The sequence below is a fragment of the Castanea sativa genome, chromosome 1 (assembly GCF_040712315.1).
Source record: "Castanea sativa cultivar Marrone di Chiusa Pesio chromosome 1, ASM4071231v1".
Classification (NCBI taxonomy): Eukaryota; Viridiplantae; Streptophyta; class Magnoliopsida; order Fagales; family Fagaceae; genus Castanea; species Castanea sativa.
Genome location: NC_134013.1, coordinates 73,209,375 through 73,229,753, shown reverse-complemented (window position 1 = coordinate 73,229,753; position 20,379 = coordinate 73,209,375). Strand labels below are relative to the sequence as shown.

General features: G+C 35.0%; 1 protein-coding gene and 1 long non-coding RNA gene across 11 annotated transcripts; both read right to left on the bottom strand.

Moving 5' to 3' along the window:
• Positions 1 to 5,811: 5,811 nt before the first annotated feature.
• LOC142610320 (uncharacterized) lies at positions 5,812 to 6,985 on the bottom strand. The gene is made up of 2 exons (XR_012839800.1): positions 6,176 to 6,985; positions 5,812 to 6,079 (listed from the first exon to the last, which is right to left on the bottom strand). It is a non-coding gene; the product is annotated as an uncharacterized LOC142610320 (long non-coding RNA).
• A 5,618-nt stretch (positions 6,986 to 12,603) lies between these two features.
• On the bottom strand, positions 12,604 to 19,750 carry LOC142611700 (KH domain-containing protein At4g18375). Of its 10 annotated transcripts, none has more exons than XR_012840100.1 (10): positions 19,563 to 19,750; positions 18,097 to 18,695; positions 17,007 to 17,435; positions 16,662 to 16,919; positions 16,294 to 16,560; positions 15,949 to 16,016; positions 15,510 to 15,583; positions 14,282 to 14,412; positions 14,122 to 14,196; positions 12,604 to 13,530 (listed from the first exon to the last, which is right to left on the bottom strand). XR_012840100.1 is itself a non-coding variant. In XM_075783809.1 (8 exons), the coding sequence occupies exons 2-7, from the start codon at positions 18,673 to 18,675 to the stop codon at positions 15,535 to 15,537; spliced, it is 1,650 nt and encodes a 549-aa protein (XP_075639924.1). In that variant the 5' UTR covers positions 18,676 to 18,695; positions 19,563 to 19,750; the 3' UTR covers positions 14,865 to 15,332; positions 15,510 to 15,534. The 10 variants fall into 10 exon arrangements, 1 of the variants encoding a protein (XP_075639924.1); XR_012840107.1 differs by having other exon boundaries at positions 14,154 to 14,196; XR_012840108.1 differs by having other exon boundaries at positions 12,604 to 13,478; positions 14,154 to 14,196.
• Between the last annotated feature and the right edge of the window lie 629 nt (positions 19,751 to 20,379).

Sequence of the window (20,379 nt, the reverse complement as noted above, 5' to 3'; positions counted from 1 at the left end):
TTATACCAGGGTGGCGATCAGATATGACACATAACTCATCTCGATTAGTAACATTATTCTGAATACAACGCAAAAACCAATACCAGCTATCATCAGATTCCTCCTCCACAATGGCAAAGGCAAGTGGAAAAAGTCTATTGTCACCATCCCAAGTTGATGCAATCAATAACTTACCTCTGTACTTACCATATAGGAAAGTTCCATCTATACTAATCACTGGCCTACAATGTTGAAAACCTTCAATTGATGGACCAAAAGCCCAGAACACTCTTTCGAATGTAGCACAGCCTGGCACAGTAGCAGGTACCGTTCTCCAAATAACCCTGCTGCCCGGGTTTGAATCAGTCAAAGCTTTCAACCATTTTGGCAATAATTGGTAAGATTTGTCCCAATCACCAAATGCTCTACCAATTGCCTTCTGTTTCGCCTCCCACACCTTAAAATAAGAAGGCCGGTATTCGTACTTATTGTAAAGACTCTGTTGAAGCGAAGAAATCCTTATGTTTGGATCATTTTTGACAATATCCCTCAACTCTTTCTCAATAATATGAATGTCTAATTGCTCGTGATCTTGTGTGAGCGTGGACTCCGTACATGTGTGTGGACCATTGTATTTCCTAACTTCAAAGAACCCATGCGTAACCCGGATGCATGCTCAAAGACACCAAGAAAAATTTTTGCAACGTACAGACCAACATGCTGGATCTGACTCTTTTACACTAAATGTTTGGTTTCTCTTGATGTGATATTGTTTAACAGCAGCTTGTAGTTCATCCTTATCAGCAAAAAGCAATCCCACATAAAACTCTTGGGTAGGGTCCCAAGTACTCTGAATGGGCTTTTCAAATGGTGGGGTTGGATCAATCATATTATCCCACGTGTTCTGTGAAAAGCTCAGTGATGAAGGTTGATGGAACGCCATTGCTGGACTGCTTTCATGATTAGGTTCATTGGGAAGCTCCTGTTCATCTCCAACATCATCAAGGACCTCGTCATTATCAAGTTGGTCATTACTATCCATGGCCCGCATCCTTTCTGATAATGTATGGACCGCATTTTCAGTAGTAGCAGCTATGCGGTGTGTATCATTGGGATCATTAGCAGCTCTCTGAGTAGCGGTTTGGTCATACTGAGTTTCAAACTCTGGTGCAACATACTCAGTTAGGTTATCATAGTCAACATCATTGGTGTTCATTGGCCGATAAGGAGCATGTTGGTCCTCAGTTGCAACATGGGTATATGGAGCATGATAGTCAGCACCACCAATGTTGATTGGGGAACGAGCCACATCTTCAGAATAATGACCAGTATGAGTGGTATATGGATCATGAAAGTGTCCGCCATGTGAATAACTGAACGGTGCACTCGGTCCTTCGTTGCCATATCGAATGGGAAAAACATCTTGGTGGCTTCTTATGGGCTCCACACCCACGTACAACTCTGCACCTACAAAACCATATTGGCAGTCTAACATATCGAATATTGCATTGACACCATTATCATCTTCTACCAAAACTTGTTGGTAATTCACAGGATGTGGATGACATTGAAAAGGAAATTTATACCAAATAGTAAGTTTTGAATCTTCTCTATTTATATGAAGCGTGGATGCTACTCTATCACATAGATCTTCAAATGTCACACCCCTGCTTAATGAAAGCATAGAAGGAGGTGGCTCTTGGTAATAAACCCCCATTTTCGCCATGTTTAATTATTCCACCGGAATGGATGAGAAAAATGAACAACTTTTCTACCATTCACACTAAAACATAAAAGTAGTATTAATATATTAACACTACACAACCATTAAAATGCAATACAAGAAGGTAATCTATCAAAAATATTCAATGTTTAAATAGCTAGAGTTAAAAGAATTCTATTAAAGAGGATTGATTCACTGATAATTTATTATTGTCTATCATAGTAGTTAAAATTATTTAGAATGATCTGTTATGGTTACGTAAATTATTTTATGTTGCTCTTCATTTTGCTTCATCTAAAATAAGACAGATTATATTTCTCATGCATCATTACGATAATAGATAAATATTTATAATATCGTATAATTTTTGTTATTATTATTATAACTATAACTTAGATTTTTGATTTAGGGGCATATACTAACCTTATTTTTTTGGGGGTTTTCTTATAAAATACATGTATATTTTAGGCTAACAAAGTAAGAATTTTTTTAAGAAAAATTTATGTCAATTTTAAAATTTATTTTTGCTATATGAAATTTTAGGCAAGACCCATAATTTTAGGCAAGACATACAAATCAGTTCTTGTTGCAAAACACATAATACAAAAACAAGATTTTCATGAACAAATAATTTAACAAAAACAAAATTTTCATGCTTAGCTATGCCCCTAAAACATATCAACATGAATATTATAAAAAGAAAAGTAACTACTTAAAGAGATGTAACTCACCTTGTAAAATGATAACCACGGATAGGTATTTGCAAGTGTTGTTCCTTATAATTGTTTGTAGAATGTATGGCACGCATGAATTGAAAATGGTTGATAGAATTATGAGGGGAATAAGAGTGAAGAAGAAGGATGATATAATTTTTAGGAGGAAAAGAGTGAAAAATAAGAAACGTGGAAACTAAAGTAATATTGGTACTGTTTACATAAGATGCAAGTTTCGTATAAGTTAAATTCTTAGATTTTAAACTGTACTAATAGAAATTGACCAAATACAACAACGACCATCTCTGCAAAAAATCTCAAAGTGTCTTTGTTTTTTTTGTTTACAGTGCACATCAATCATTTATAAATTTCTGCAAATCCTGCAAAGAATCTCTGCAAAATCCTCAGTTTTTTTTTGTTTTTTTGTTGTTTACACCATGCACATCAATCATTTTTTCTTTCATAAATTTCTCCCATGCATGGATAAGAATCTGAATAAGAATATCTATGTACTTTAAATTGTACTAATAAAAATTTACGAAATACAACACAGTTCATAAAAAAACAAAAAGCCAAAAAGATGAGAAGACTTGTCACAACACAGTTCATAAAAAAAACAAAAAGCCAAAAAGATGAGGAGACTTGTTACAAGGAGGAGGGATAAAAAGTAAAAAAAAATCTCTGAAACCAAATTTTAGGCGTGATATGGTTTTATTGGGAAGGATGAATGGAATCATTTCAGGCAGAAAATAAGAATGAGAGAAAAAGGTGAATATTTTCACAACAAATTATAAGTGTCAGGTTGTTACTAGTTGTTATTGTTAAGGCAAAAAAGTATCTTAGCGTTGGGTTCAAATTTGAACCAACAACAACTAACTACCTATGATTTATTGTAAAAATATTGTAAAAATAAAAATGTTGTGTACGTTTTTTTTTTTTCCTTTTATTTCGGCAATGCCACTGTAAAGAATCTCTGCAAAATTCTCTGTTTTTTTGTTTTTTTGTTGTTTACACTGTGCACATCAATCATTTTTTCTTCCATAAATTTCTCTCATGCATGGATAAGAATCTGAATAAGAATATCTATGTACTTTAAATTGTACTAATAAAAATTTACCAAATACAACACAGTTCATAAAAAAACAAAAAACCAAAAAGATGAGGAGACTTGTCACAACACAGTTCATAAAAAAACAAAAAGCCAAAAAGATGAGGAGACTTGTTACATGGAGGAGGGATAAAAAGTAAAAAGAATCTCTGAAACCAAATTTTAGGCGTGATATGGTTTTATTAGGAAGGATGAATGAAATTATTTCAGGCAGAAAATAAGAATGAAAGGAAGAGGTGAATATTTTCACAACAAATTATAAGCGTCAAGTTGTTACTAGTTGTTATTGTTAGGGCAAAAAAATATTTTAGTGTTGGGTTCAAATTTGAACCAACAACAACTAACCACCTATAATTTATTGTAAAAATAAAAATGTTGTGTACGTTTTTTTTTTCCTTTTATTTCGGCAATGTCACTGCAAAGAATCTTTACAAAAATCTCAGTTTTTATTTTATTTTTTATTTATGGTACATATCAATCATTTTTTGTTTTCTATAACTTTCTTTCATGTACATTTTAGAATTTAAGTACTTTGAATAATAATCAAACGGTACTTGAATTTGTTTCAGACAGACGGACAAGACAAGAATCAAACACTCAGCGTACTTGAATTTGTTGTTTTCCCCTCCGGCAATGCCATTGCCACAATTAATTTTCCTTTTTTTTAAATTTTTTTCCCATTTTCGGCAATTGCATTGCCATAATTTTTTTTTTCTTTCCCCTATTTCGGCAACACCATGGCCACAATTCTCTTTTCTTTTTTTTTTCCCTATTTCGGCAATCCCATTGCCATAATTCTTTTTTTTTCCCCCTATTTCGGCAATCCCATTGCCATAATTCTTTTTTTTTCCCCTATTTGGCAATACCATTGCCACATTTCCTCTTTTTTTTTTCTTTTTTTTTTTCCTCCCCCTATTTCGGCAATACTATTGCCACATTTTTTTTTTCTCTCCCCCTATTTCAGCAATACCATTGCCACATTTTTTTTTTCTCTCCCCCTATTTCGGCAATACCATTGCCACAATTCCTCTTTTTTTTTCTTCCCCCTATTTCGGCAACACTATGGCCACAATTCTCTTCTTTTTTTTTTTTCTTTCCCCCTATTTCGGCAATCCCATTGCCATAATTCTCTTTTTTTTTTCTTTTCTTTCCCCCTATTTCGGCAATGCCATTGCCACATTTCTCTTTTTTTTTTTTTTCTCTCCCCCTATTTCGGCAATACCATTGCCACATTTCCTTTTTTTTTTTTCTCTTCCTCCCTATTTCGGCAATACCATTGCCACAATTCCTCTTTTTTTTTTTTCTTATTTCGGCACTACATGGCCACCATTCTTTTTTTTTTTTTTCTTCCCCCTATTTCGGCAATACCATTGCCACGATTCCTTTTTTTTTTTTCCTATTTCGGTACTACATGGCCACCATTCTTCTTTTTTTTTTTTTTCCTATTTCGGCACTACATGGCCACCATTCTTTTTTTCTTTTTTTTTCCTTTCCCCCCTATTTCAGCAATCCCATTGCCATAATTCAATTTTTTTTTTCTTTTCCCTCCATTTTTGGCAATGGGATTGCCGCAAACCTTTTTTATTTTTTCCTTTTGGGCACTCGCGCATGGGCACTCAGTGAAGCGGGCTGGGCTGGGCAGAAGGAATTTCGGCAACACTGTTGCCGAAATTCTCAAAATTTCTCTCTCCTCAATTTCCATTTTCTCTCTCATACTTTTCTTCGAATTTCGGCAACACTGTTGCCGAAATTCACTCTCTCTCCTCATTTTTCCAAATAACTTCGAACAGTGACTATAACCCCAAAAAACTTCACTTTTACCAATACCCAAAAGACTCCCCATTTTCATCACTGCTTACACATATACTAATACGTGCAACTAACATTTTCATTCCTGTGAATGCTGAGAAAAGAACGTGATAGTTTGTCCTAAAATTTTTTTGAGACGCTGCAATTATGCTCAATATTAGTTTTTTTTTTTTGCTAAATAATATTAGTATATTTACAACCATACATTCATATAGAAGAAAATATCCTACAAGGCCCACCGTTTTTCCAAGTTGTATCGATCGAAAAGGAGCACCAACATATATATACATAGAGAATCAGTTGTGGGGAAAATGGTTGTTAAAAGATGATTGATGGTGCATATGATCTTATCCACATTAAAGAACTGTTAGATTGAGCTGAGTTATCCACTTAGACTAATCTTGTCTGCGAGTTATAGCAAAGAAGACTACTTTTACCAAAGCATAGTGTGTCATAACTTTGAAATTTAAAAGTATAAATAGCTTGATATATATAGTTTAAATCTATTCACAAATTTCATCAATACAAATAAATAAAAATAAAAACTTGTACTACATTTCTTGTTTCTCTTCTAAAACGAATTAGATCACAACTAGTGCCATGCGACTATCCCAAATGATATTTTATTATAATTAATTAATTTAAATAAGTTGTGAAATTTAAAAAATAACCTAGATAGAGATAAGAAGTATTTTATATCGAGCACTATTGAGCAGCTTGAAGCAGAGATGTAGAGGATGCTGCAGCCTGAAAATGACAACAAATGCAAAAAGCTGTGGTTTCATCTGGAAAATCTGCAATCGTTAGAGGAAAAGAATGAATTCAAAGTAAAGGACGAAAAACCTCATATGCAAGTCACCACCACCGCCAAAAATAAGTACCAACGGTAATTATCATCATTGTCGCCCCCACCATCATCATTGAGATTATCATCACAAATCCAGCATGAGAAAAGGAGGCAGTTTTGTAGCCAGTGACGACTTGCCGATCAATTCAGTCAAGAATGTGTATGATAAATAATATGTATATGATAATTTTAATATAAACTCGGTTATATATTCATGATTATATGTAATATAGTGCCTTAATTTTGCCGGCAAGTCATCCTTGGCTGCATTACATAAACTCATTCCCACATGCAAGACTTTAGATGAAAAATACCCTGACAACATAGGTCCAAATTATAGAGCAGCCTTACTCACCCATCAATGCATGAACCTACAAAAGAATCAATCTTTTGTTCCCAAGAAAAAGACAGACACCCAACAATTAACCCAACCAATCAAATAGAACCCAAACTATCATATACTCAAAGAGGGAAAGAGGTAGGAAATTTCCCAAAAGAGAAGGGCAACATTCCCTAGTGAGATAAAGAAAACAAGCCCTCCCCCTTTATTTTTCACAAAAAAACAAGCATTGTCCCAAAGAGAGACTCTGTAGAAATAGTCAAATAGGTAGAGGGGAAGAAGCCTATTGGACTGAATACCCTCTTGGCAGGAAATAGACGAATTGGGTTTGAAGGAATCAGTGAACCTATAGTGGTAGTTTTATAAAGAGATTTACACACACTATTGGCAATGGCACATGGGAATCCTCAGTATTAATGAGGTTTAAGTTTGCTCAGAAGAGATACGTCTTAAACTGTCCAACTTCTGCTCCTCATCTAATGGACGTGAGAGAAAAGAAAAAAAGATGAATAATTTGTAGGGTTGAGAGTGTTAGATGTGACACTGCATGGGTCCAAAGACCAAGAGATATTAAACCTATAGGCTATAGGTTCATCCCTATCAACTTAGTTCTGTTCCGACTGGCTCTCTGAGATCACCCGCTTTCACCAGTCATTAAGACATGGCAATGGCAGAGCTTTCATTCAATTACTAGAATTCAATGTGTGTTTCATCAAACGTACCATTTGGCTAAAGGAAGTTGAGTTAGGTGGGTGAAGTTACTACATTTGCAGATATTATTAGCATCAAAAACGTTTTCTACATTCTGGCCATGTGGGTGACTTAAATTTACTTGTGCGAGAATGTGTCGTTCAAAAAAAATAGAATGTGTCGTTCAATGGGAATTTTTATCACCTAAGAGCTTTCATATCTGTTCTTTTATTTTACATATTTATTTTTACACTAAAAACTTACTTTTTTTTATTTTACACATCTAATTTTACAAAACACCCACATCAATTCATCTATCTTATCACCTCTTTTAATTAAATAATCAATTTTCTCTAATTTTTTATTATTTCCCCAACTATCCCGGATATAATACCCGCTCTCTCTCTCTCCCTACCCAGTTCTGATTTGTTGCTCTCTCTCTATACCCATCTCTCCCTCTCCCTCTCCCTCTCCCTCTCGATCAACTCTCCCTCTCCGATCACGAGCTCAGATCAACTCTCCCTCTCCGATCCACGAGCTCCGATCCATAGGCAAGACCCATGAGCTCCGATCCAATCAAGCACTGATCTGTGTTTGTGTATCTCTGTGTGTTTTTTTTTTTTTGAGCAAGTGCATCTCTGTGTTGATTTGTCTGTGTGGATGTATTTGTGTGCGGGTGTGTTTGTGTTTGTGTGCATCTGAGGAAAAAGAAAAATATGAGGAGAGAACTAAGTTTGTTGAGCACAGATAAGAGAGAGAAAAAAAGGAGCAAACGGAAAAATAATAAAATATTGTATAAAGGAGCTACAATAGCCGTGTATATTTACACGATTACTGTAGCACGTGAATGGTTTTGCAAGATTTTACACAGTTTTACACCCACTGATGTGGGTGTTTTTTTTTACCACAATGTGTAAAATAAAGAATTTTGTGTATTATAGAAGATTATAAAAGAACTTACATGGATGCTCTAACATTCTTACCTCTACTCAATCGTGGGGTTTGGTTAGGGAGAGGCAGGAGTTCTTTTAAACAAGAACGTGACCAACTTTAGGTATGGTTTTTTAGTTATTGTACCTTAAAATCCAAATTAAATTTAACAGTGCGATTGTATTGATATCAATACAATACTTTTTATTTTTTTGAGACGTAAGAGTTTAAGTATATAATGTCTGCTCTTGATGATCGGTCTTTATTATCAGACTAACAAATCAATTGGTTTTTAGTGTAGGCAAAGATAAAAACTCAAATCTCTTATTTAACAATAAAATATTTTACCAGTTAAGTTAATTGAAACTCATTATATCAATACAATACAAACCACGCATTATCTTTATCCATTGACAATTATATAAAGAGATTAAATTATATAATGATGTGGTGTAAAATTCATATTTTACCACTGCAATTCCAACATACCACATCATCTTATCACATATTTAAGAATAAATACAACCACGCCTAATCAATTCTAATACTCATATATAAATCCAACCAAATTAGAAGTTATTGAGATACTATTATGTGTAGTAAGATGTATTAAATTTTAATTAAAATGTCAATATGACAATTTCATATTAAATGGTATAAAACATGAGTTTTACACTCCATCTTTACCAAATTCAAACTCTATATTAAAATATATGACTTAGTTCATACGATTGAATTTATCAAGTAACTAAAAGTATAGCATCTAAATAAGTAGATAACTATATAATGTAGTTAAGTTTTGCCTATAAAAAAAATTGCCTCCCTACCTTCCCACAAAGCTTTTTATTTAAATGCATTTTTTAACTTTAAAATGAAAAATATAGGTATAGCATCTAAATAACGATATAGTTGTACTTAGATTTTGTTATAAAAAGAAAATTGCCTCCCTACTTTCCCAAAAAAAAAAAATTATTTAAATGAAGTTTTTAACATCAAAAATGAAAAATTAGTGATAGAATTGTTCACCTTTTTTTTTAGTTGCACGTGATAATGGAAAACTTCATATTGTAAAGTTAAACCATAATACTATGGCAGGTAAGCTCAATTTGGATGTCTCCTCATTGGACAATCCTAATGCTCTTTTGGTTGGAGAAATAGAAAAGGTGATAGAAAAGTTTTCTATCACGTGTTTAGTTGAAAATAAAATTTTTTTATTTTGTTGAAAAATAAAAATATAGTTTATATAAATTTACTTATATGTATTTATTACATAAAAAAATAGTTATAAATATAAAAAAAAAAAAATTTAAGAAAAAACCCTTAACTTCTCAATTTTATAAAGAAAGAAAAAAGAAAAAAACTTTTAGATAATAATGTGGAGGGAGGAGAGGGAGATGGGTAATTTCCCATCAAACCTCCTTTCCTCCCCGCATTTTCTCTCCAAATCAAAGGAGGCAAGATTTTGGTAAATCGTGGAGAGAAAACACGTAGCCCCACCAAATCTCTCCTATTATATCTTCTCAGCTAAACACCAAAACATACCATTTTCTCTTATTCATTTTTCATCCCTCAATTATTTTCACCCCCACCAAATGCACTGTAAAGTTGCAGGAAAGTAACTGCATAGTCCAGAATAGCCCAGGTCAATCGATTAAAAGATTCTCTAGAGCAATGAGATGGACCAGAGTGATAGTTGTGGGGTCTTCATAGGAATGGGAAGTTTACAAGTCAAGTTGGATATGAACGTGGTAGTCATGAATTTGTTAAAATTTTCCCATGGTCAATGATCGTAGCCAATCTATGCTGCTACGAACTTCTTCATCAGCCCTTCCGTGAGGTGAATCATTGCACTGCTATTTGGCCAAACTAGATTGCTATCAAGCTCATCAGTTTATTATTTATGACGTATTCTCCGTGTATTCTTATAACTTATAATGGCTACAATTATTAATATAACTTCTTGTGATTTTTTTTTTTTAGAAAAATATATGTTGTGATTAATATATATTAATTAAAAGTAGTATCAATATAAATCCAATGATATTATTCCAATCACAACTTACTAGCTAAAGAAATTATGAAAAAAGTTGTGTTATTAATATGCTTATATTATGCTAGGGGAAAAAAAGTTCACACTGCGGAGTTAGCAGTATATTACAATTATCTTTTTTTAAAAAATTTAAAAAAAAAGTAAACATGTCTAAGCTATTAATTTTAGTTTTTTTTTTTTTTAATTGGGAAAACTACTAATTTTAGTTGATTGTAATGCTATGCCCTTCTGAAAAAAAAACAAATGTTAAGCCATAATATGCATATGTTAACTTCTTAAATTATATGTAAGTAGCTTTTTCTTATTTTCTTTCTTTCAAGCTTTTTTCTTACTTTATTTTTGTTTAATTGTTTTGAGAACTAGATTTATACAGTCCAGGAGTGAAGAGCGAGCGCCAAAATAGATAATATCACAATCAAAATCAGATCAAGAAAGTGGAAAAAAGAATTAGGAGTGAAGAGTGGTCAGAAGACATCAAATTTCTGAAAGTTATTCTAGCACGTTACATAGAATTAATACTTTCACGTGGATTTTTTGTACCTTTAAATTTATTCTTACTTATTTCTAGTTTAAAGTATTTTGATTTTTTTTAATCATTATTTCTAGTTTTGTAGAGTTATAGACTACAATAATGCATCCTTTCTTTTTATTAGCTTCTTGATAATGAGGAAGTCATCCAGTAGTTTTTTCTTGCGAAACAGTCCACACATGAAGCCGATCAGCTTTATTATCATGACATATTAAAATACTTCTTGACTATACCTGGAGCCTGGAAAAGGAGGGCTCTACAGCTCCCTAAAATTTTCTTCACTCCCTCAACCCTCACCATTTTAATGAGAGTTATAGACTCTGTGCATATCTCCAACTACCAATATAGGACCAATAGGTAGCGTTCAAACATCAGCTTATTTCCAAGATTGTACCCCTTATAGCCTAGGACTAGGACTTTGATTGGCCGTTCTAATATTGAATTATTGACCACACAATTTGAGCTATCAGATCTAAAAATGAACAAATGCTCTACAGACTCCTAGCTTGTACTCTTCTGTTTCTCTCTTAATAAATTTCTTATAGTTTCCCATCAAAAAATAAAAAGTGCTCTACTAACTCCACGACCCCACGCATATCAAAGCTTGAGTCGTCTTCCATTTCAAATCTTTCCTTAATTACCTCTTGAGTTGGAATAGCATTCCATACAATTTTTCGCAAGAAGATCTTGAAACGTTCATGAATATTTGAAAGCTGAATTCCACTGTAGATTAGAATCTGCTAATCTGCTCTTTAGCCAGTCTAGTAACCGGTTTATGTGTGTTTTCCCAATTAGAATTCCAGGTCTAGAGATAGTGTTGCCGATGTGTCGTTTGAAATTCGGAATGCTAAATACAACCAAATATGCTTTTACCATTAGTTGTGATTCTGATACATGCTATCTTTGCTTGCATATGCGCATGCAAATCTCCGCAAGTGAACAGAAAGTTTGGTAACTAGCATTAATGTAAAACACCTAAAACATGTGAAACGAGTAACATAAAATTTTCAAGCTGGAGATTTATGTAGAAAATATTCTCAAGGTCCCCAAATCAGAAGATGCAGAAAGCAGTAATTATACTTTGTCCACTCCAATTAAACCCATGATATGAGGTCACAGACCTTAGTAGGAATATATATCCACACGGCTACCAGTATGACTCCAACTCAATCCTTAGATTTGAGAGATTAGTGTTATAGATTTGCTTTTGCATGGAATAACCCAAACCTGTTTTTACCAATCACATTTATTAGAGATTTAATTTCTATATAGTACGCGTCTAAATTCTTTTTTTTTTCTTTTTTTTTTAGAGTTTCTACCTGACATCCACGCCTGATAATAGCTCTTTATTATCAGACCAAAACACCATCTTTCACATTTGGTATAAGAGACTCTCCTTTGTAATTCTTTTTTTCTAGAGAGAGAGAGAGAGAGCTTCGTGACCCGTGACCTTTCATTAATCATTACACAGAGAAACAACTTAAGAACAATAAAATAAAAAAGAGAGCTTCGTGACCTCACTTTAAGCAAAGAATCTCTCAACTAGACACCGTGCTTTCATTATTTTAAATGCGTAGTTTCAATCATTATTGCAAGCTCAAAATCATGATTGATTGATTGAGGTTCGAGCAAGCAGCTAGGCTAGAAGTCTTGCTATTTTCAAATCTCAATTTTCAATTTTCAATAATACATAAGAAGACCAATTAGCAAAAATAAATATGCAATGTTCTAAATTGAGAGCTTTTATTTCTTTTTCTGGCCACGGGAAAATACACTCCTTTCTTCATTTGCAATGCACTCGTGGCATTTTTAAATTTAACCACAAACTGAAGAAAAACAAAACAAATAGTCTGGAGACACTCTTGCATACAATCACAAATTGACAAATTTTCAAATGGTGAATTGATTAATTTTCACAAGTGCCAGTGATTGTCCTATTGTATATGTGATATAATCCAATCACAAATCGACAAATGTTCAAGTTTGTGTCAAAGTGTGGCAAAATATGTCCCTAGAAGAACCACTGTGTTATAATGACAGTAAAATTAAAGATGTTTAAATATAAAAGTACCCACATTTCTGAGACCACGCCCATCGTACTCCCTGTAGTCCTTTGGGTCAATATGAACCAAACCCAAACATTGTCAATGTCAGGCAGGTAAACTCAATGGATAAGCCTACTTTTTTTACTTAAATAGCACACCATGACCACCCCCAACTCAAGACCCCTTTCTTAAAATTAAGCTCAGAGTCAAGAAAATAATAATTTCAATCATAAAACTCATGCAGTGAGAAATCTGATACTATATATCCAACATCTGCCCCCAAAATCAATAAATATCAAGCAAAAACAATAGCGTGTGAGATTGCAAAAGTATACACCATCACAAGTCAATGTGAGATTCCACCACATTCCAACCCAAATTGCACCCCTCTCCGGCATGGCACATGACAAAAGTATACACCATCACAGGTCAATGTGAGATTCCACCACATTCCAACCCAAATTGCACCCCTCTCCGGCATGGCACATGACGTGTGGCCAAACCAATGAGTAGGACACTACTCTGATACCATTTGCAACACTAAGGTCCTTCAAGCCTAAAACGCTCACCCAGTGAGGAACGAGTGCTCAAGAGTCACAAACTTCTCAACCTTGACTAGTGAAAAACTCTTGACACTCTGCATTGGGCTAGCCTTTCAGCCTTGAAGGACCCTGTTACAAAAACTCATATATACGTGTGCGCGCGCGCATGTTTGCTTCATTCCCATCATGAACATCAAATATTAGATACTCGACAAACAATTTCACCTATAAATTGTTTAAAATTTTACTTTAAAATGTTTTTAAAATAAAGTAATCCATGAATATATTAACCCTTTTTTTTTTAAGGTAAGAATATAAAAACTCATTTATGGATTGGATGGTAAATGGCATTCAATCAACATGAAATTTGCATGCATGATAAACATTGGTAGGATTGAAAAAAACATTAAGGCTAAATTACAAATTAAAACCTAACTTTGACATGTTTTCCATTCAGTGCTTGCCCTCCATCTCAGTTCTTTAGACTTATATTCATTTCCAATATAATCCTTCCATCCACCAAAACGTCATTCGGAAAGTGAAAATACCCAAAATCGACATGATTGGATGAAACTAGAGGAAGAACTAAACTGAAAATAGAATAAAGTTGAAGGACAGAGATGGGGAAAAAAGAAACCTGAAAGACTGAATTGAAAACAGGTCAAAGTTAGAGCGTGTAATTTGTAATTCAACAAAATATTAATCTATCTAAAATAAAATTAGAGAGCAGCGTATAAAAATGAAATTAAGATAGTACAAGTAACATGCATAAAGTGGAAGCCAGTTTGAATTCTCTCCAAACAAAAAGGAACTTGCCTGCTTAAGATGTTCTTAGCCAGAGATTTTACCTGTCTCCTATGAAGAGGATACTCATAGAACCTGCCAAATGAACTGCACATGAGACTTAAATAACATTCAATAAGCTACAAATTGGTACCACAATCTAGCCCACAGTGTGTGAAAAGAAGTGACCTACCCCCATGAATCATAAAGTATTAACTACACCCAAGAATCTCCCAATCTGCGTCCAATAGTACATGAAGTTCCAAGAATCCATCAAATAGCGTGTTGTTACCATTCAGGTCAACCGTCAACTTTCAATCTTACCTGAACACGCACAAAAAATTGCCAGACAACCAGACCCTTAAAAAATGTGTGCCTTTATAACCTCCTTTAGTTATTAACTCCAGTATTGCAATATATTTTATTTAAAAATCAAGATGCTAGCAAGCCAATGAAACTGCCAAACACAAAATTCTATGAAGCATTCATCTTTCTGTTTCTACCACATACAACTAAAGCCAGAAGATATACACAATAAGGTACACACCCAATTGGCTATCCAGAGAACAGATGTCTCCATAGTCAAATCCCATACCTAGGTAATATTAGTGACACACGGGGTTCAGTTATACATTCTTCCGTATTGGCGGGTTCAGTTATACATTCTTCCGTATTAGCATTATTTTCTCTTCATAATGCTATTCCAAGTAGTTCCATTGGCTCACAAAGTCACAGAAAATCAAGAAAAGCGATACCAAATAAACACAAATAAGAGATTATAAAGCCAAAAATAGCAGCACGTGGATTTCTGCTTTTAGATGGCACAAGAATATCAATCCTGACATTGAGATAACATGAGAGTTCCTACTACATTTTATGTGGATCAACTTAATTCCAGTTAAATTAAAACAACCACAAAAGATCAGACTGCATATCTGAGAGCAGTCAGTAAATAAATTCCAACACTAATACAACTACTAGAGGCAGGAAGCAACAAGGTTTTTTGTTTAACGAAATGTGAACTGGAAAAAAGCAGCAATAAAGGCAATCCGGATATATAGGTTCTTGGGTGCACAAGATATTAAGCTTGGTAATTTTGGTGTCATGGACATGGCAAATCTAAATGTGTACAAGATCTCCACTCTAAGTAGTTGCGTCAAGGTAGGCCATGAGTATGTCAAACCCTGGTTCATCTGGTCTTCCAGTTTAGGCAGTAGGCTGGCTTCAGGCTTCATAGATCTCAGCTGTTTTGACGGGAAGGGAAAGGCAACAAAGGGAAAACAAGAGCATCAGAATTCTATAGAGGGGCATTGGACAGGTTACGATATCATACTGTCACATACTAATATGAGATTGGGCTAGAGGAAATTGCCAGTTATAACAATAGACATGAAAAAGGATGTGAAGAAAAACTAGTCTACCTGAAGGTGTCCCCATCACCAAAATCTAGTATCCATAGTTTCTCCGACGAGAAACAGGGGCCTGGCCTGACAACCTGGCAACATAAACTAAAATCAGGCTCCAGGAGCATCAAAACCCAACAATCAAAGCATTTACCATAGCTAACAAAATCAACACTAGAAACTTCCAGCACACATGCATTGGTAAGAATAAAAGTCTAGTATGCGGATGTTAATTTTGGGTTTCAAGGCATCTGGTCAGAAACTTTACAGATTTATATTCATATAGGATAAACCAAAAGGTTTAAATTGGCTGTCAACCTGAAACATCCTTTACACTGCTGTCAGAACAGAACCAACATCCCAATAAAGATTAATTACTTATTTAGGAAAAAAAGAAAAGAAAAAAAGGCACAGGCCAAGTGCATAGAAAGAATAATGAAGAAAGAAAAATTCTTACCCAGAGCTACCAGTGCGTCCTGAAGAATAACCACCATAAGCTCCATAGGCATTGCCACTGCCTCCAATCTACAAATAATATGAACATGTATCATTCTAACCATAGGAAGCAATAGAAAAGCATTTGAATATGAGTGCAAGTGATCAACATATTCCATCCCATGAATAAATTGTAAACACGTGGCACAGCAGGAAAAATATATTAAAAAAATGGCAAAAGACAGGAGGTATTTAAGAACAATGTGCAGATTGCCTGGGAAAAAAATGCAAAAATATAGGTAAAAAAATTTTAAATTTTTCTTTTCAAATGGTCAGTATACATCTATGAAACCAGTTAACAAAATACCTGTGATCCACCATAACTTCCATAATTGTCAGCGGCTGCCAAATCACTTGAGCCACCGTAACCACCAGAATAAGAATGCACACGACCATGTCTTTTACTATCTCTACTTTCATAGTTTAAACTATCAGAACCATCTGCTGACACAGGCAAATATGGAAGAACTGGCAGAAATGCAGACACTGCACCCTCCCTATCAAAAAGATTTGCTCTTAACCGTGTAACTACTTGTATAAGAGCATCCTTGGCAACATCAAGGTCTCCAGAAATCTGATTTTCAACATTAGGCCCAGCATCCATAAGGACCACATAAAGCATTGAGACAATAACTAGAAAAATAAACATTTCCGAATGCTATAGTGATGTCTTACCTGCACCATCTCATCATCATCGGATGCAACTTTGGGAAGGTTTTCCTTTGAGAGTATTCGAATATTAGCTTTGGTGAGTCTCCTCATTTCAGTTACAATAGCTCCTCCCTTACCAATAAGACAGCCAATTCGTGAAGTTGGCACAAGCAGGCGGGTTGTAAATGAGATGATTCCTGAATCTCTTTCAACTTTCTCACTACACCTGGGTTGCAAACGCACAGCTGCTTCTATAGTTGGAGAAAATGTATCTTCAAAAAACTGAAATGGCAGAGTTCAAAATTCATCAGGACTATACCACACCCAAATTTATATGCCCAACATATACAAACATACTAAAAAACTTACCTCCTTTGCTGAAATAGTTATTAGGCAATCATCTCCTTCAGAAGTTGAACTGTCAACTTTAATGACAGCCCCAGATTCCTGTCTGATCTGATTGATTATGGCACCACCCTTGCCAATCACACCTCCAATATTGGCAGTAGGACAAACTACACGAAGAGAGAATTCTTTTGAAGATGCATCATCCCTAGGAGCTGAGTATAAGGAGCGAGACCAGTCACCAGTATCACCCTTGTATCCTCCATAAGGACCCATCAGTGGGGCTATGCCCACAATCGGGGCACCACCAGCCGGACCCATAAGTGAGCCACCAGATTGGTACACATTGGGTACAGAAGAAGTGAGCAAATGCTGAGAACGTGAAGGATTATCATGAAGACGAGATGCAATTTGATATAGAGCCTTTTTCACAACCGGGGCTTCCCCAGATACCTAAGCGCACAATTAAACAAATATGAAAACAAAGTTATAAGGCCATCTACGCCAAAGAAAAATAGTTACATGCATTCAGCTAAGAAAATCTTAGTGATAAACATTTAAAAATGAATAAATATCCCTCAAACAGATGAATTCAAACATCTGGCATAAACATTCATCAAGGACAAAGGAAGACAAACACATTAGTACACAAGAACCGTTAAAAGCCCCAGCATATTTTCTAATATTTAAATATATATTGATAAGTTAAAAAAGTGACCAAAGGACCCCATCCATTCTCTTGGAATAAGGAAGTGTCATTTGAGCTAGAGCTCATTGGCAAACAACCCCAGCACCTAACAATGACCAGATGTCTGCTCTCCAAATCCAAGATGACATGCTCTTCTTAAAAGTAATGCTACTTACTTTTTTATGTATAGATAAAAGTACAACTATTAAAACAAGTCAAAAGTAAGAATTCAGATCTACCCAAAAAAAAAAAAAAACTAGGGTTCATTACTCCCCATTTCCAATAGCTATGGGATTTATAACTTCTTGCCACTGATAACCTAAAACAGGTCCAGAAAAAAGCCAAGGAACAAAAGCAACAGAATTCATAGATAACATAAGCCAGGAAGTTCTAAGGGAATTTTCAATGAAAATTCATCCAGATTACCTGTACCAGCTCATCAGAGCTTAAGGCACAAGGTGGCAAATGATCATCCTTAAGAATGCGAATTTGGGCTCCAGTCTCACTTCGAATGTTCTGCACTATCTGTCCACCCTTTCCAATTACGCAACCAATCTGATCAGATGGAACAAGGAGGCGAGCAGTAACTTGGTGACCTCCATCAGATTCCTCGTCACCATGCAAATCTTCAGCAATAACTCTGTCATGCACCTTGAAAAGAGCATCTTGTGCTGGAGAAACATAATTACCAGTATCTTCGAAAGCATTAGTCTCATCACTGGAGCTGTAGAGAGTAACAACACGCTCCTCGCATCCTGGCACTGTCTCCCCAATCCTAATCTTTGATTTAGTGTCTGCCCTCAACTGCTTGACAATTTCCCCACCCCTACCAATAACACTACCAATCTTTCTTACAGGGCACAAATACCGATATACAGTGTCCTCCGAATCAATGACAAATTGGTCTCTATCATCACCAGGATTTCTCCTTTTATTACCTCCATTGTCAGAATGGTCGGATTGAGAATGGGTCCGCTTCCCATAATTATTCCTCTGGCCAGCCATTAGAATAACTGAATTGATATCTGTTGCCAAATCAAAAAAACAAACAAGTCAGAAAAGATCAAAAAGAAAAACTCAAGGACCTTCAAGCGAGATTACTCTTTTATATCTATTCTGATGTAGTTTCTTGCTTTTAAATATAAAATTTTGATGGGTATGGTAGTAGATCAAAAGCACCCATATGCTTTTCATTCATCATCACTTTTTATAACAATAACAACAATAAACCAGCTTGTTTATAAAGTGATTGTACTAGTGCTTACTCCTTCAGTCTCTACTGTAACTACAACGCGAGCAGTTTCAGCCTCCAATACTATCAAACCTAAGCTTTACAACAAAAAAATAGCTTATTTCCTAAATGACACTTTAATTTTGTACATTGAATAGGAAATTACTACTAATACAGATTCAATCGTAGATGATTTCCGAAATTTAATCAAACCCATTTCGACAAATAATTGATTTTTAATGTATTGAGAAACTTAACTAACCAATTATTTTGTTTAAGCCCCAAATCTTAATTTATTTTTTTATTTTTAGATTCCAAAAATAAATAAATAAAAAATTGGTTCTTCGAACCCCAAAGCTGAATTCTGATTCAGATGGAAAACAACAATCTCTCAAAATCAAATCCCAATAAAAAACGGAAGTCTCAAAGAAAATCTTTTTCGTCAACGCCAAGGTCAAGCAAGCTCAACCAGTAATAAGTAAGACCGTTAAGTAACAGAAAAAACCGCCAAGAATACGTAACGATTGTCAATTAAAACGTAGATCTGAGCAAATAAGTTCCACTTAAACCCTAATTCCCTAACCTCCAAAAAAAAGGTGGAGAAGATCGTAAATAAGAGGAAGATTGAGGGGGTAGAGTTTGAAACTGTAGGGAAATCTACCTTAGATTTGGGTATGGCAAGGTGTGAAGAGCAGGTCTGAGAGTTGGTGACGATGATTGAGTTTGCGCGAACTCGGAAGCCGTAAGCGTGAGCGAAGAAATTCTTGTACAAGAGCTCTCTCTCTCTCTTTCTCTCTGCCTTTGCGTTTTGGATTTCTATTTCTAGGGTTTTGACCGGACCACGCTTTTTTTATGTTTGGTGAGTATTAGATTTTGCTCCCTATAGATTCCTCAAATTACTTACTAGTCCTTTCTTAACCTTTTCTTCTGCACCAAGTCTAGGCATTAAAAAATAATAACAATAAAAACACATTCTTATTAAGGTGGGCAAATTCTATAAATGCTAAAATTTAAGATACAAAATGCTATAACTACTAAAAATCATTCTCCATCAATCCTCTCAAATCTCATTTATTTTGCAATCCAGTTACAGTAGACTGTTATGTCTAGCAGCCCATTGTAGTAAGATTGTAAAAAAATATATATTTGTTTAATAAGACCGGGCTCCTCTTCGCGCCTACCTCTTTGTTTTCCCTCATTCTTTTCATGCCTATCTCCTCTGTTTTTCCCTTTTTTTTTTTTTTTGGTTCTCTCTTTATCCCACGCATATGCCTTTACCTCCTCTCTTCTTCTTCTTCTTTTTCTTCGCTCTCCCTCAACCCACGCCGCTCTTCCCTTCCTCAACCCACGCCGCCACAACCTCTGCTCTTCTTCCTCTCTTCTTCTTTTTTTTCTTCGCTCTCCCTCAACCCACGCTGCTCTTCCCTTCCCTCAACCCACGCCGCCACAACCTCTGCTCTTCTTCCTCTGAGTGAAGC